The sequence below is a fragment of the Cyprinus carpio genome, chromosome A14, assembly GCF_018340385.1.
Source record: "Cyprinus carpio isolate SPL01 chromosome A14, ASM1834038v1, whole genome shotgun sequence".
Lineage (NCBI taxonomy): Eukaryota > Metazoa > Chordata > Actinopteri > Cypriniformes > Cyprinidae > Cyprinus > Cyprinus carpio.
Genome location: NC_056585.1, coordinates 2,416,732 through 2,434,201, shown reverse-complemented (window position 1 = coordinate 2,434,201; position 17,470 = coordinate 2,416,732). Strand labels below are relative to the sequence as shown.

Genomic DNA, 17,470 nt, shown 5'->3' with positions numbered 1-17,470 from the left:
TCTTCAGAAGACTAAGGCAAAACTGAATCATTGGCTTTTAAGGGATTTATCCCTAAAAGGTAGAGTTTTGTTGTGTAAAGCTTGGACTCTCAAGATTAGTTTATGCAGCCACTTCACTTAGTGTCTCTAAGGAAATGTGTAAAGATGTTGATACTGCTTTGTTTAATTTTCTGTGGAGAAATAAAACACATTACATTAGAAAATCTACAATAATGAATACATATGAATCAGAAGGATTGAACTTTCTTGATTTCTGTACTCTAAATAATAGCTTTAAAATTAACTGGATCAGACATTTCACTCTAAGTCCAAATTCTCTGTGGAATTTTATACCTAATTTAGTTTTTTCCAAATTAGGTGGTCTGCGATTTCTCTTGATTTGCAGTTACAAAATTGATCAAATTCCTTTAAGCTTATCCTGCTTTCATAAACAAATGTTGCTGGCTTGGTCTCTATTATATAAACATAACTTTTCTCCCCATAGGTACCTTATTTGGAACAATTACAATATATTATATAAAAATAAATCTTTATTTTTTGAAAATTGGTTTTCAGCAGGCATAATACGAGTTAGTCAATTATTAAATCAAGAAGGCATGTTACTCACTTATTCTGAGTTTTTAGCTGTCCATGGAATTCCAGTAAAACCAAAGGAGTTTTCTATTGTCATGGATGCAATTCCCACAGGAGTTTTGGCATTATTCAGAGCTAATACCCAAAACAGTATTACACCCCCTCTACATTTGATTTATTTGATACTTATATTGGAAAACTTTGTTTTGGCCCTAGAAATATGAATGTTAACAAAACTGTTCGTTCCTTACTTCAAAAAGATATTGTGTCTTCTCCGAACTGTATATTTTATTGGAACAGATTAGTTAAAAGTTTATTATGGAAGGACATTTGGACCTTGCCAAACAAATACCTATTGGTAAACAAAGTCAAGGAAGTATCTTTTAAAATTTTACATAGATATTACCCAGTAAATATGATATTGATTTGAATTGTTCTTTTTGTAATATGAGTACTGAAACTTTGTTTAATTTATTTTGGCATTGCTATTATGTTAAAATATTTTGGAAAGATTTGACTAGATTTATAATTGATAACACTGACCCCACTTTTTCTTTGTGCTAATATCCCTTCAAATAAAACCAAAGAATATTACATTATAAATTAAATTGATTTTTTTTGCAAAATTTCATATCCACAAGTGTAAGTACAGTAAAACCAATCCTTTATTTTTGGTTCTTGAAAAAGAAAGAAAGACGATTTTTATTCACATAATAAGAAAGCAATTAAGACCATTTGTGAATCCTTTAATATACTTATGTAATGTTTAGCCCACCCCCTGGCTATATGTGTATTTTGAATGCATATTTTTTCTTTATATTCTGTTTGTGTTTTATGTTTTCATGTGTATTATTGTTGCTGTAACTGTACTTTGTGTTTTTTGAAGTTTAATAAAAAATAAAATAAAATAAAAAAATCAAAGCGCTGCCATTACTGTCTAGAGTGCGTGGAATGGTGAGCTGTGATTGGTTGAGCTGATATATCGCATTCTGCAAAGAAGGCACCGTTTGTCGCGGTTTGAAGAATTTTTTTTATATATATACATACCATGCCAATAACCTATTTTAAACTGAGACTGAGAAGCACACACACGAAAAATATACGTTAATTGTTAGAGGTAGAATGACGTTGTACATTTATTTGAATTCATATTTCATACATATAAAGCACAGTCGGCAAAGCCTTCCAAAACTTCAAATCGATCCTGTGATTAATACCTAAATATATAGTAAATATTATAAGTTGACAACATAAGCGGAAACAGTGCACGGGAACAGTGGAACGAGCACACGCGCGTGCTTTGTACGCTGTTTGCGTAGCGGGAACGCTAAACTAAGGGGAAACGTAGGGGGAACAGACTTCGACAGACACAACACTGGAGGATTTGTGCTTAACGGAGGATTAACAAACCTGTTGCCACCAACCCACCCCTCAAAATAGATGTCTTCCTGTAATAGGTATTGAACTGAAGGTTTATCATGTGCGCTGATGAGTGATTGTTAGGAAGATATTATTATTAGCCTGCTATTCCCGAGCACTAGTTGTGTACTGCCTAGTTAACATCAGTTAGCCTGTTAGCATTAGTTTATGGTGGAGGATACAGACACAGGGGTGGACGTTAAACTAATACACTGGATTCAATCACGACTTCGATGTTTTCATGTGGTTACAATGAAAGGTAAGTCTCAAACTAGTCTTATGTTGTCACGTGTAATGTTTTTTTTTTTTTTTTATGTAGCAAAGCAGTATTGTAAAACATTCCTCTGCTAATTATTATTCATTTGTCATTTTATTTCATAGACTGGAGTCGTAGTAGAGATGAAACCTCTAAAGCCTGCTTTTCCTTTGAGATGAACAGGTAAACCCTCATATTTACTGTAATTTTGTTAACAATATAATTGTGTTACTGTCCATATCATGTTCTTTATTATGTGTTTTTGAATTGTTTATTGATGTGCCTGTTGAGGAGGATGTAGTTTAGAGGTGGAAATGGCTCACTCAGGCGGATATCAGGAGGAACAGACTGACAACAAACCAAACTCACACGTGCAAGCAGGTGCCACCTTCACTTTTTAATCTTTTTTTGTCCTGTCAGGGCTCGAAATTATTATTATTTTTTTTACCTGGTCGCACTGGTACTCCCAACTTCAAAAAGTTAGGAGCACCAGCAAAAATTAAGGAGCACCACAACTAAAATGTATGTTTTATAAATACTATACAGATCTTGGTCATATAATTAGAATATAATCAAAAAGTTGATTTATTTCACTAATTCCATTCAAAAAGTGAAACTTGTATATTATATTCATTCATTACACAGACTGATATATTTCACATGTTTATTTCTTTTAATTTTGATGATTATAATTAGGGATGCACCGATCATGATTTTTCATGGCCGATTCCGATACCGATTTTTTTTACAAGCAAACTGGCCGATTCCTATACCAATTTCCGATTTTTTTTCTTTAAGCAACAAACGAGAAAGAAGGAAAATATATATAAACAAGATGTTTATTTGGTATTTAATAGGCCAAACTGGCTTTTGGCTATTGAAAACAATAACCGTAACCATCTGAAATTAACGGCATTGAATTGGGTTGAAACTACATAGAACTGGCCTTAAATGAAAAGATTAACTGTAACCATGTGAAATTAAAGGCAACAACTGCATAGTTCTTCAATCCAAACAACACAATCAACACACGTTCAAGATGTTTCTTAATCAGCATTCAGTATTTGTTTTAGTTTTTAAATTTGGTTTTAAATAAAAACGGTCTTTACCAGTGAGACTAAATAAAAGTATGCTATATAAATTAATTATTCCAAAATGTTAAAATCATGTTGGTGCGACTAAAACTAAGATGCAAAGTGTTTCATTCATCCAATTAAATAAAAAAAAATAAAAAATATGGTAATGATTCACATCTGTATTTTTTTTACTGGAGCCAATGAAAAATAAATAACTATTGGCTTAAGTTAAAAAAATATAGATGTGAATCATTACCCTAAAAATTTTAATTGGATGAATGAAACACTTTTTTTCAGTGTGCTACAGCAGGTGAATTTTAAATCAAATTAAGTCGATGTAATTTTAAGGTAAAAAAAAAATAATCTTATACAGAACTGACGTTTACTTCTGGCTTTTCAAACGTGTATGCAAGTTCTACTTTACAAAAAAAAAAAAAAAAGCATTTCAGTTTTGTCACAGTTTAGTCCGTTTCGTTTCTCATCCAACACGCGAGAAGTTGAGCTGAACATCCCTTCACTGTCTACGCTTGTGTAGGGCGCGGACAGGTACAGTACGCTCGCGCAGCTTCAGCGAGCATAGGAATGGAGCTCTTATTTGTGCGCCAGTACACCAGCGGCTGTTAACTTCCTGCTATCTGTGCCTCAGACATGTAACTCTGCACTTCCAGTGCTGAACGGCTCCCCGTGTCCTGTGCACAGATTTCGAAATACTTCCACACAAATGACATGATAGCGAATGATTACAATGTAGTCTGTCCACGCAGGCGCACTTCCGGAAAAATCGGCCGAAAAAATACCAAAAACCGGCCGATTGCCGATCACGTATTTTAAGCAAAAACCGGCCGGTTCCGATTTATGGCCGGTCAACCGGTGCATCTCTAATTATAACTGACAACTAAGGAAAATCCCTTAGTTTCTCAGAAAATTAGAATATTACTTAAGACAAATACAAAGAAAGGATTTTTAGAAATCTTGGCCAACTGAAAAGTATGAACATGAAAAGTATGAGCATGTACAGCACTCAATACTTAGTTGGGGCTCCTTTTCCCTGAATTACTGAAGCAGTGCAGCGTGGCATGGAGTCGATCAGTCTGTGGCACTGCTCAGGTGTTATGAGAGCCCAGGTTGCTTTGATAGTGGCCTTCAGCTCTTCTGCATTCTTGGGTCTGGCATCTTCCTCTTCACAGTACCCTATAGATTTTCTATGGGGTTAAGGTCAGGCGAGTTTGCTGGCCAATTAAGAACAGGGATACCATGGTCCTTAAACCAGGTACTGGTAGCTTTGGCACTGTGTGCAGGTGCCAAGTCCTGTTGGAAAATGAAATCTGCATCTCCATAAAGTTGGTCAGCAGCAGGAAGCATGAAGTTCTCTAAAACTTCCTGGTATACAGCTGCGTTGACCTTGGACCTCAGAAAACACAGTGGACCAACACCAGCAGATGACATGGCACCCCAAAACATCACTGACTGTGGAAACTTTACACTGGACCTCAAGCAAAGTGGATTGTGTGCCTCTCCTTTCTTCCTCCAGACTTTGGGAGCCTGATTTCCAAAGGAAATGCAAAATTTACTTTCATCAGAGAGCATAACTTTGGACCACTCAGCAGCAGTCCAGTCCTTTTTCTCTTTAGCCCAGGCGAGACGCTTTTGACGCTGTCTGTTGTTCAATGCGACAGCTGAAACCCATGTCTTGCATACGTCTGTGCGTAGTGGTTCTTGAAGCACTGACTCCAGCTGCAGTCCACTCTTTATGAATCTGCCCCACATTTTTGAATGGGTTTTGTTTCACAATCCTCTCCAGGGTGCGGTTATCCGTATTGCTTGTACACTTTTTTTCTACCACATCTTTTCCTTCCCTTCACCTCTCTATTAATGTGCTTGGACACAGAGCTCTGTGAACAGCCAGCCTCTTTTGCAAGGACCTTTTGTGTCTTGCCCTCCTTGTGCAAGGTGTCAATGGTCGTCTTTTGGACAACTGTCAAGTCAGCAGTCTTCCCCATGATTGTGTAGCCTACAGAACTAGACTGAGAGACCATTTAAAGGCCTTTGCTGGTGTTTTGAGTTAATAAGCTGATTAGAGTTTGGCACCAGGTGTCTTCAATATCGAACCTTTTCACAATATTCTAATTTTCTGAGATACTGAATTTGGGATTTTCCTTAGTTGTCAGTTATAATCTTCAAAATTAAAAGAAATAAACATTTGAAATATATCATTATGTGTGTAATGAATGAATATAATATACAAGTTTCACTTTTTGAATGGAATTAGTAAAATAAATGAACTTTTTGATGATATTCTAATTATATGACCAGCCCCTGTATATATAGTCAAGTCAAGTCACCTTTATTTATATAGTGCTTTAAGATGGTGTCAAACAACTGAACAACATTAATTAGGAAAACAGTGTGTCAATAATGCAAAAGTATACTATATATACTAATAATACAGTATACTATATATATCATTCACATTTCCGAGTAAAAGTTGCTTTTCCGGAATACATTTTTGTGTTGTAATTTATTCAGAAGCAATCAATCAAAACAAAACAAAAAAATAAAAAACGAAGTGGACATAAAGCCGCGTTCAGACTGCACGATTTTAGGCCAGTTTTTGGCTCGCCGACAGGTTTTGAGTAATCGCCGACAAATGCCCGAAATCACAGGCAAATCGGTGCTCGATCACGCGAATGACAATCACGCAGTGTGAATGAGCAAAGACGTGATTAGAGAGAATCGCCGACGAGTCGCCGATGTTTGTGAGATATTTGGCATGCTAAATATCTGGACTTGTCGGCGATTCAAAATCATGCTGTGTGAAAAGTATTCTGACTGAAAACTATGTCGGCGATGACTGACAGCCAATGAGAGAGCAAGATACAGAGCAGCGGGGAGTTCGGGGAGGAGTTATAGACCACAATATCAGCAAGTATGGCTTTGTTTCAGAAAAAGGCTTCTTCTCGGTTTATTTGGACCCAAGAAATGGAAGAAAAATTAGTCGAAATTTGGCAGGAGCACCCGTGTCTGTTTGACGTTTCATCTGAGCTATCCCAGTCTCACGTGAGAACTCCGGTCTTGCACGCGTGATATCGCGTTGTTTCCTTGTCACATCTCGCGTGTGTTTGGTTGTTAAACGTAGTTTGCATGCCAGACAGAGTTGTCGGCGATTCTTCCTATTGTAAAGTCATGCAGTGTGAAACCTTCTGTCGCCGATCCATCTTGCAGTTTGAACACAGCAGCGACTGAATGCTGGCCAAGATAGTCATGCAGTGTGAAAACAACAGTGACCTGACTACTTTGAAAATCGTGCAGTCTGAACTCGGCTTAAGTGTTGTAAAGAACAAGACATAAAATACATACAAAGACATAAAATACAATTAAAACATTAAAGACACCATAGAAAAATAAAATAACCAAATATCAACATCAGGTGTAAAAGGCCAATGAAAAAAGGTATGTTTTAAGAGACGATTTAAATAAAGACAATGAAGAGGCCTGCCTAATGGGCAGAGGCAAATCACTCCATAATTTAGGAGCTGCCACAGCAAAGGCACGGTCCCCTTTAAGCTTACGTTTTGTTTTTGGCACATTCGGGAACAGCTGATCAGCTGTCTTGAGAGAACGGGTGGGCATGTAAGGGGTGTAGCATCTCAGAAATGTAAGGTGGAGCAAGCCCATTTAGGGATTTAAAAACAAACAGAATAATTTTAAATTGAATCCCAAAATGAACGGGCAGCCAGTGAAGTGAATGAAGCTAAAATGGGGGAAATGTGCTCATATTTATGTGTTCCAGTTAAAAGACGTGTTGCAGCATTTTGCACCATCTGAGTCAATTTTCACCCCTAAGTTAGTGATGGATGCTTGATTTACTTAACCAAGGCACCCGAATCAACCAGAGGGGTCCCAGTGGTCCCACCAAAAAACCATCACTTCTGTCTTGTTTTCATTAAAACTTAAAAAATGAAGAGCCACCCATGCCTTTATATCATCAAGACAATCAAGTAGCGATCTGACAGTGTCATTCTTTATAAGTGGCACATAAATCTGGCTATCATCCGCATGACAATAAAATGACAAGCCATGCTTCCTGATTATTGAACCAAGGGCAAGCAAATTAAGAGAGAAAAGGAGATGGCCTAAAATTGAGCCCTGCAGTACCCCACGAGAGAGAGAGGAGCCGAAGAGCACACAGAATCACCACAGCTAACACAGAAAGTCTGGCCTTTTAAATAGAACCTGAACCATTTGAGCGCTATGCCCTTGATGCCCACCCACTGCTCCAGATGAGAAATTAAGATTTCATGGTCCACAATGTCAAATGCAGCAGTTAAGTCAAGAAGCACCAGAATAACACAATCACCAGCATCAATGGCTAAAAGGATATCATTAAAAACTTTTCCATATTTTCATCGGTGTTCTATCAGCTTTGACATTTAAATCTGCATATTTGTAATAATTACCCCAGGGCATTTTTTTTTTACCTTTATAAAAGTCTTATTAAATGTGTGCTTCATCTATTATTTTAAATTCTTAAATTTTTATGTTTTATATATGGATGGGTAGGGTTTACATTTTGATACAGATACTGCTGATCAATACCAGTACTTATCGATAAGTGGTGCAAAAAGATATGAAGTGAAAAGTTGTTGAAAATTTCAAGTTATTTTATTACTTATGAACTTTAGCATCTGTATTAAAGTTATTCAGTCAAGGGCAGTGAGTTATTTTTCTCTTTGTGTTTTATTTTATTAAAGGGGTCATATGACGTTGCTAAAAAGAACATTGTTGTGTATTTGATGTAATGCAATGTGTTTATGTGGTTTAAGGTTCAAAAAACACATTATTTTCCACATAATGTACATTATTGTTGCTCCTCTATGCCTCACCTTTCTGAAACGTCTTAATTTTTTACAAAGCTCATCTTTCTGATTGGCCAGCTATCCAGTGCGTTGTGATTGGCTGAATACCTCAAGCGTGTAAGGGAAAATTTTACACAACATATACTGTGATGCCCTCTCCCGGCACGGAATAACAAAACCAATAAAACCCATTACAAACAAGGCATTTGTTGCATCTGGTGGGGACATAATTTCTGATTACCCACTGATAATGACTTATTCAGTGTTTTTATGCGTTGCTTAGCATTGTGTATCATGCCGCATAAACATAAATCCCTGTCTGCATTTGTGATCAGAGAAACGACAAACAAAAAGCGCTACTCTACATTGCTTAAAACTCGCGTCTGAATCATCAGTGGCAAATTCTTTATATATATAAAAAAAAAAACGTACTTGCAGGTTTTGAGTCAGAAGCGCCAGACTGTCCTTGCAAAGTTGGAACTGCCTCACTTTATAGAACTGCCTTTGAGCACAGACCCATTGTAGGCTACTCTGCAGGTTCAGGAAACAGTCCTCTATAAAATGTGTCACACAGTGTCACACACTGCGACCTTGAGTAAGGGCTGGCGGGCTTGAGAAAGACGCGGCGGGCAGATTCGACGAAGGAGCGGTCAGTGGGCTTGCGGCAACCACATGTGACGACCCCAGGCCCAAATGTTCCAAAACATGGAACCACGGTGAAAGCAGATCCGGTGATCCACAGCGCGAAGTTGATGTATTTCCTTAGCGACCAGCACAGATCAGCTGTAGGCATGATGAAGCAGATACCATCCTCTTTTGGAAGGCCAAACAAAGTAGTTTCGCTTTCACAATGAAACACACACCATCTCAGCAACATGGTGGCAGAGAATAAAAGTTACGCCTTCTTTCTTTGCGTGAATATTTGGGCAGTGTTATGCAAATCTTCCCAAACAGTGACATAGACATGTGGGGGCGTGTTTAAATGAGGCATTTTAGGAGGGTGTGGACAAGTCTTAACTTTTATATATAGAAAATATCTTTTGATTTGAGACTTTACAGATTGCAGCTTTACAGATCTTCTTTATGCACCAAGAGCTTGTAACACTCCAAAGAGAAAGGAAAAATTTAAGTCGCATCATATGACCCCTTTAACATATTTAAGGAATAGTTCACCCAAAAATTTAAATTGTGTCATCATTTACTCACTCTCAAGTTGTTTTAAACCTGAATGAGTTTCTTTCTTCTGTTGTTTTGAAGAATGTGGGAAACTAAACAGTTGCTGGTCCCCACTTTCATATATTTTTTTTTTCCTACTATTAAAGTCAGTGCGGACCAGCAACTGTTTGGTTATCCACATTCTTCAAAATATCTTCTTTTGTGTTCAGCACAAGAATAAATAAATGACTAAGTAAATAATGACAGGATTTAAATTTTTTGGTTAACTATTCCTTTAATGACAAGCGGAAGCATAGCTTCAAGCATCTGTTTTTCTCTCAACTGTTTACTTTCACTTTAGACATAATTAACTGTGTTTATATGTAAAACTTGTTTATTTTTGACAGTATTACCGCAATCCGATGATAATTAAGATAACTAAGTAATCAGGTGCTGTTTGACCGGCCATTTAGTTTATGCACGCTTTGGGTGTACGTGCTCTGAATGAGCACGTTAGAACAGCATGCAAATAAAATGTTTAACCGGCAAGGCTTTAAAGCACTCAGAAATAATGTACTTTTCTGATTGCAAATAAGTCTCGTGAGTGTAACTACCTAATCAGCATTTGATGTGAATGTGTCTCGCGAGTTTCAGTTGGAGCTGGAGCCGCGATACATAATACAGTGCATTGCTTGAGGTAGATGTAGTGTTTTGTTAGTAAATGTTTCATTATATTACTAGTGTTGCCTCCTTCGTTCACTATTACATTAGGGCTGGGCGATATGTCAAAAATATCTTATTGATAATCGCCTTAAAAAAATATTGCCTATATCCGATAATATCATCTACCTAGGACCCACCTCCACCATGCCCCGCCCTCGCCGAATGTTTCACAGTATTGTCAACCTGTTTGTTAAAATTTACTATCACACTAATTTCAGAACACAAGTTTACATACATTTTTGCACATGCTGTACATAAAAACACTGATATCATACATATAGCATTGCCGACATGCACCATAAACACACACCATGTTCAGTTTGGTCTTAATTATTGCCACAAAGTTTGGTTTTACTTTTCTTATTTTGTGGTTTGTGTTTAAGATAACATAAAATTTTATGTTGATTTTGTGTTTGTTTTTGATTTTGTTTTTTGTGTTTGTGTTTTGAATAAAAGTAAACATATTTTAAGTTCATCATGGTGAAGTTGGACACTCTGTCGGAGATTGTAAGAATGATAAATTCATGTTGATGTCATATAGTATTCTCGTCCACGCCCTCTTAAAAATGCCTCGTTTAAAAACGCCCCCACATGTCTATGTCACGATGTGGGAAGATTTGCATAACGCCGCCCAAATGTTATCAAAGAAAGAAGGCGTAACCTTTGATTCTCGCTGTTGCCGCCAGCACCATGTTGTGGAGATTCTGTTTCATTGTGAAAGCGAAAATACTTTATTTTGGCCTTCCAAAAGAGGACACAACTAGAAATCAGTGGTTAAGTTGTATTTACAACACTGTTCCAGAATAGCTCAACCCAAATATTCAGATATGTGCAGCACGTTTTGTGGAGGACTGTTTCCTGATCCTGGGAAATAAGACTACAATGCCGGCTGTTCTGACTCACAGTCTGTAAGTACGTTTACATATGTAAAGGATTTGCCACTGATGATTCAAATGCAAGTTTTGAGCAGTGTAGTTCAGTGGTTCTCAATTCCAGTCCTCACGTCTGCACATTTTGTATGTTTCTTTTATGGCTTCAGACGTTTGTTCTATTCGAACGTAAGTGCCCTGCGCAGTGGACATCACAGGATATTCCACCATGATTCCAGTTCAACAAATGTATATGTTCCATTCAAAGTGCACTGAAGTGTGCGAGACGTGAATTTAAATTGTATTTATTTACAGAGGTATATGATGTCACACTTGTCCGTGTGTGAAGATGTTGCGCAGCGCAAATCCGTGAATGAATGTTCCGAAGTGAGGTAAACTTCAACAGATTTCCCCTGCTCTGTGAGTAGGGAGCAATGAACACTGTGTAGGGACCATGTCAGTGGGAATACAGTTCATGCAAGGAGCTCATTTCTGACGAGCTGATTATCTGAATCAGGTGTGTTAACAAAGAGAGACATGCAAAATATGCAGAGTTGGGGGGGCGCCAGGACTGGACAAATCCACTGCTCTGGGTGTGTGTTCATGGTGTGTGTGTGTGTTCACTGCTGTCTGTGTGCACTTTGGCTGGGTTAAATGCAGAGCACGAATTCTGAGTATGGTTCACCATACTTGGCTGTATGTCACGTCACTTTCACTTTAAACAATTAATGTGAACATCCATAGTTTGGAGGTCTCTTTTGGCCCGTTTTTAATGAAATAAAAATAACTGCTCTATTTATTTTGAAGCAGGGATAATTTAAATTTCATTTTTGTATTGTAATTTTTATAATTTTTATTTTATTAAAATAGAATGGGCCTATACCCTAAATAAGATTAGACTAAATTATATTGGAACACATTTCCAAAATAAACGCATAGATGCACGTTGCCGTTAGCGCTGTTCAGTCAGCGCTGAACAACAAGCAAATAAAATATAAAGTGTGGTTACAAAAATGATTCAGTCAAACTCAGCGATTTTTTTTTTTTTTTTTTTTTGATTAACATTAATGACTGGCAGCAGCGGCTGATGCACGGATCCAATACACCCTTTCTCAATACATTCTTTCTCAACTCTTTAGGTTCTTAAGACATAACCAATTGTATTTATGGGATATTTTGATATAATTCTGTTTATTTGTCCATTCAAATGCGTAAGAATGCCAGAAAATGAGCTCAGTCCAGTGATTGCGTATATAAGAGGCTGTTGTGCGTGCACTTTGTGTGTGTGTGTATGTGTGCTCAGTGTGGAAAACAGCGCACGAGTGCAGAAATTAGTTTTATTTTGTCTTCTTGCAGTTTTTTCTTTTTTTTGAAATCACAATAAATGCGCATGAATGAATAAGGAGGATTGATTGTTTTTTTTTTTTAATATTATTAATGTTGTGTTTTATTTATATAGCGCTTTTAACAATACAGATTGTGTCAAAGCAACTGAACAACATTAATTAGGAAAATAGTGTCTCAATAATGCAAAATGACAATAGTAAACACAAAATACTTTTTCAGTTAAAGGCAGTTCATTATTGAATACAGTGATGTCATTATCCAGCTCAGTTCAATTTAAATAGTATCTTTGCAATCAAGTCAACGATATAGCTGGAAATTAAGTGTCCTCCAGCTAAGCAAGCCAGAGGCAACAGCGGCAAGGAACCAAAACTCCATCGGTGACAGAATGGAGAAAAAACCTTGGGAGAAACCAGGCTCAGTCGGGGGGCCAGTTCTCTGGCCAGATAAATCCAGCAGTTCAATTCCAGGCTGCAGTAAAGTCACATTGTGCAGAGGACTCAACTGGTTCCTGTGGTCTTGTCTTGGTGGTCGTCTGAGACCAGGTCTTTATAAGGGATCTGTATCTGGGGCTCATCTAGTTGTCCTGGTCTCCGCTGTCTTTCAGGGCTGTAGAGGTCCTTTCTAGGTGCTGATCCACCATCTGGTCTGGATACGTACTGGATCTGGCGGCTACGGTGACATCGGAATAAGAGAGAAACAGACTAATATTAGCATAGATGCCATTCTTCTAACGATGTAGCAAGTACATCTGGTGTTATGGGAAGTGTTCCCGGTTCCGGTTTACCTAATTAATGCAGCCTAAAAATTCTTTAACAGATTTGGATATTAGAAGTGTATTAGTGTGTTAATGTGTAAGCCAGGTTAAAGTGATGGGTCTTTAAACTAGATTTAAACTGCAAGAGTGTGTCTGCCTTCTAAACAATGTTAGGTAGGTTATTCCAGAGTTTAGGCGCTAAATAGGAAAAGGATCTGCACCCCGCAGTTGATTTTGATATTCTAGGTATTATCAAATTGGCAGTTTTGAGAACGCAGCGGACGTGGAGGACTATAATGTAACAAGAGCTCGTTCAAATACTGATGTGCTAACCCAGTCAGGGCTTTATAAGTAATAAGCAACATTTTAAAATCTATACGATTGGTAGCCAGTCTTATCTGATTTCTGAATGTGGAACAGCTTTTTGATTCCCAACCTCTCTACTAAATTGTCATTCTCGCATGGAAAAAATACATTTATGGTGACTGTGGGGCTATGTAAAATATTTTTTGCAACATAGGATTATCATTTGTAATTTTTTTCCGATAATGTCGATAATAGTCTGTTACCTGACTGTTGACATTGACATTGCGAAACTCTGGTGTCGCTTAGTTTTGTAATGTGAGCCCACCCTTTCGAACGTTTCACTCTTTCCGTGAATGCACGCAAACACACACCGCACATGCCCATGGATATCACACGCACATCAAGCATACGTTGGCCACATCATGCAGTGAAGGAAAATGACAAGCAGCAGCTTCTAATTCGCCATTAACATTGAAGCATACGGAGATAAACCAACACAAGTATCGATAACAGTATCGTTTGTCCTGAAGCTCATCGGTACTCCGGTATCAACCCGATTACGTACTGGTCCACAAAAATACTGGTTCTCGGTACCTATCCCTTGTTGTATATATGTTTCAGCCAACAAATAAGGAAAAAAAATATATATAAATATATATATATATATATATATATATATATATATATATATATATATATATATATATATAAAATAAATGTTTATATGTATGTTTTTTTTAATGATACTTATAAACATTAAACTAAACCACCAGTGGGTGGTGGCAAGTGACTGTCTGATTGTCTTAATGAGTGAGTCATTAAGCCATTCATTCAAACGGATGATTCATTCAAGAAAGTGGCAGATGTTTATGAATGGGTCATTGAATCTTTGACTCAACTGATTCGTTCAAAACCCTGAATCATTCAGTAATGAAAACACGATTGATTTCTCGTGAAATGCACCATAGTTGTGCTGTGATGTTTGTTTGGAACTATATTCGCTGAAACAAAAACAGATAATATTGCGTGTAAAATGTAAGTGATTTAATTGTAACTACTTTTTACAGTTTACTGAACTGTTGTATGAAATCAGTGTCACTTTTCAATCTTGATGGTTTTATTCAGGATATTCGGGAAAATGGCATTCTTGGTCGTGTAATGTTACTTAACTGTATCGTATGTTATAAATATAAAAACTCAAGTGTTGATGTCGAGAGCCCTGTTTAACAGAGTTCTTTTCTTCATCTCTCTTCATCTCTTTACATTTTCCCCGTTAGTTAGCTCCCTGTCATGTAACAACAGAGCGCAGACTAGCCTAGATTTTTTACTTCAAAATGATATGAAAATCATCTTGTTTACTCGCTCACAGAAAACAATAGATTGATAAAAATTTTCTAAGACACTTTTTGTTTTGAAAGGGCATATGCGAGTAGGCATGATTGACCATGAATATTTGTGGGATTCACACCTGAGAAGACAAAGGCCCCCATAATGAGCTGCATAATGAGCCTTTCAGTTACGTATGTGGCTGAGAGGGAAGAGTTACAATAAAGAATGCGAGGACAAAATAAATTTATATATTTTTATGTTTGTAGTTTTAGAATTTAATTATCCCACAAAATAACTTGAGATTCACTTGCGAGTGCAGATAAACAGTTTATTAGGAGAAATCAAAGCTGATTTTCAAAGCTGAATTTTTAGCATCATTACTTCAGTCACACGATCCTTCAGAGATCATTCTAATATTCTGATTTGCTACTCAAAAAACATTTATTATTATTATTATTATTATTATATATTTTTTGATTTATTGAAAGAACAGCATAGTTTGTAACATGATTATTGTATTTATCATCACTTAATGATAAATAAAAGTTTTAATTTCTATATGTACTGACTTCTATGTTTTGAATGGTATATTTTGTATTTTATAGTGTTTGTTTATGAATTTGGTGTTGGTGTTGAGTATTTATGTTTGATATTTGGATTTAATTTAATTTTAAAATATATTCAAATAGAAAGCAGTTATTTAAAATAGTAAAAATATTTCTCAATATTACTACTTTAGCAAATGCAACTCTGTATTTTGGATCAAATAAATGCAGGCTTGGTCAGCAGAAGAGAATTCTTTACAAAAACATTAAAAATCTCACTGTTCAAACGTTTTGACTGGTATTGTGTCATGTTGAAATATATAAATGAACATCACATACCTGGCACGTACCTCATATTACTTTTATATCTTATTGCTGTCTATGTTATACATTAGAAAATCCTGGCATCGTGAAACATTGAGATGATGTAAATGAAACTTCATAATGTTTCACTTGATTATACATTTAGTCAGGGATTATGTTTTGGAAAAAGTCTAACTAGTAAAATGTGTACAAGTTATATGAAAACTAATACAAGTAGATTAATATTAAAAATACTCATGTTTATGATCTCTGGGTCAAGCCCCTTCATTCTTCTTTCTGAGGTAATCCAAATCTAATTCTTCTCAGCGGTCTTATTGAGGTGAATTATGTCTTATTCCTCTCAGCGTGAAGCGAACAGTAACATTTTAAAACCGTGAAGTACAGTCTTGCTGCTTTGTTGGCTCTGATGTGGTCGGTTACCCGCAGCGAGCTTCACGTAGACGATTGTAATACCAATAGTGCGCTCGGCTTGGATTACTTTATCACAGAATATTTCTTTTCGATAAGACTTGCTCAGTTTAAAAGTAGACATGTCAAGCTTTCTATAGATCTATCTATAGATCTATCATGTCTCTGTGTTGAGTATTTGCTGAGTTACAGATCATTGTAATGACACGTTTTCTAAATGAAGATCACACGCAGAACCAAGGCAGCAGACAGACAGCGCACTCGTTGTTTTCTTTATTTTATAAATGCACAAAGTTTTGTTGTTATTATGTGTGTATACAAATAAAAGTAGACCGTTTACAGATTCGATTGATGTATTGTTCTTATCTGTGCGATCAAAACTGAAAGTGTAATTTAAGTTATTTTCGGTCTTATCAGGAGAATATGCCACAAAACGCATACCCGCGTTAGCCGACTCCAGAGGTTTAAACTTTTCAAAAGGTTTTTAAGTAACAGATATACAGTGTGACCGTACTGAACATCACTGTATGTGTATGTGACAAGGCCAATGCATGAAAACCATTCAGTTTAATTGCAGTTCTATATTAATACGCTACATTAATGTGCATGCGCACACACACAACAGTGGCACACAGATCTGAGATTGTGCTGTACAAAAAGTAACATTCAGAAGCTCATAAACTTGTTGTCAGCGCTGCCATGCGACTTTTATTAATGGATGCTGAATCTCTCAGCAAGGAGGGGTGTAAAATCGCTGTTTTTAAGAAACTAAACTCGGCTTCATATTTTTGTAGAGACAGACGCAGACAATTTACACATCTCTCTTGCTCTCAAAATGGCCATTTTCGAGAGATAAAATAAAATTAGAGTAGTTTGCGTCACTGGATATAGCTGTCGGTCATTTAACATTTCTATCATAAACGTATTGTTAAAAGTTGACTAATATTAAAATAATTTGCAGCTTCATCTTACCTCGCTCTCTTTTTAAAATTAAACTGACTCTTCGTGCTCTGCTTCTGTCAACAGTAAACCCCGCAGGCAGTGTGACTATGAGAAGTTATTATTTCAAAATGTACGTCAGTATGCAGTTTTCCCTATTGCTGACATGCCAGCGATTATCCATCTGCGTGCCACTGTCGGCATGCATGCCGTAGGTTGCCGACCCCTGTACTAGACTATCTGTAATGCATTCAGAATTTACTTTTTTTTTTTTTCATGATGCTAAAAGGATATATATTTACAGAGGCGGACAGAGTACACAGCTTTATTACATGAGTAAAAGTACAGATACCCCTTGCTAAATTTTACTCAAGTACAAGTACTACAGTCAGATGTCTACTAAAGTAAAAGTACTGAAGTACTTGTTTTTAAAAGTACTTGAGTATCAAGAGTACAAGAGTACATTTTCTAAATATTGCATTACTACTGCCACAGTGCTTACATTTATGTACAGAAACGTCCTACATGGAGTTATGATGAAAAATGTTAATGTTAATACCTTGGAGAATGTAAAAGGAATTGAATTTTCAT

The 17,470-nt window shown here is 36.6% G+C and overlaps 1 protein-coding gene across 3 annotated transcripts in view; it reads left to right on the top strand.

Moving 5' to 3' along the window:
- The first annotated feature begins 1,865 nt into the window (after positions 1-1,865).
- The window catches only part of ccdc142 (coiled-coil domain containing 142), a 53,076-nt gene continuing 37,471 nt past the window's right edge, over positions 1,866-17,470 (top strand). The window contains exons 1-3 of one of the 3 annotated variants that reach the window (XM_042769707.1): positions 1,866-2,251; positions 2,374-2,431; positions 2,543-2,629. In XM_042769707.1, coding sequence (XP_042625641.1) covers positions 2,563-2,629 — 67 coding nt within the window. In that variant the 5' untranslated portion in view covers positions 1,866-2,251; positions 2,374-2,431; positions 2,543-2,562. Of the gene's footprint in view, positions 2,252-2,373; positions 2,432-2,539; positions 2,630-17,470 lie in introns of all 3 variants that reach the window. The other 2 variants (XM_042769706.1, XM_042769708.1) reach the window with 2 other exon arrangements.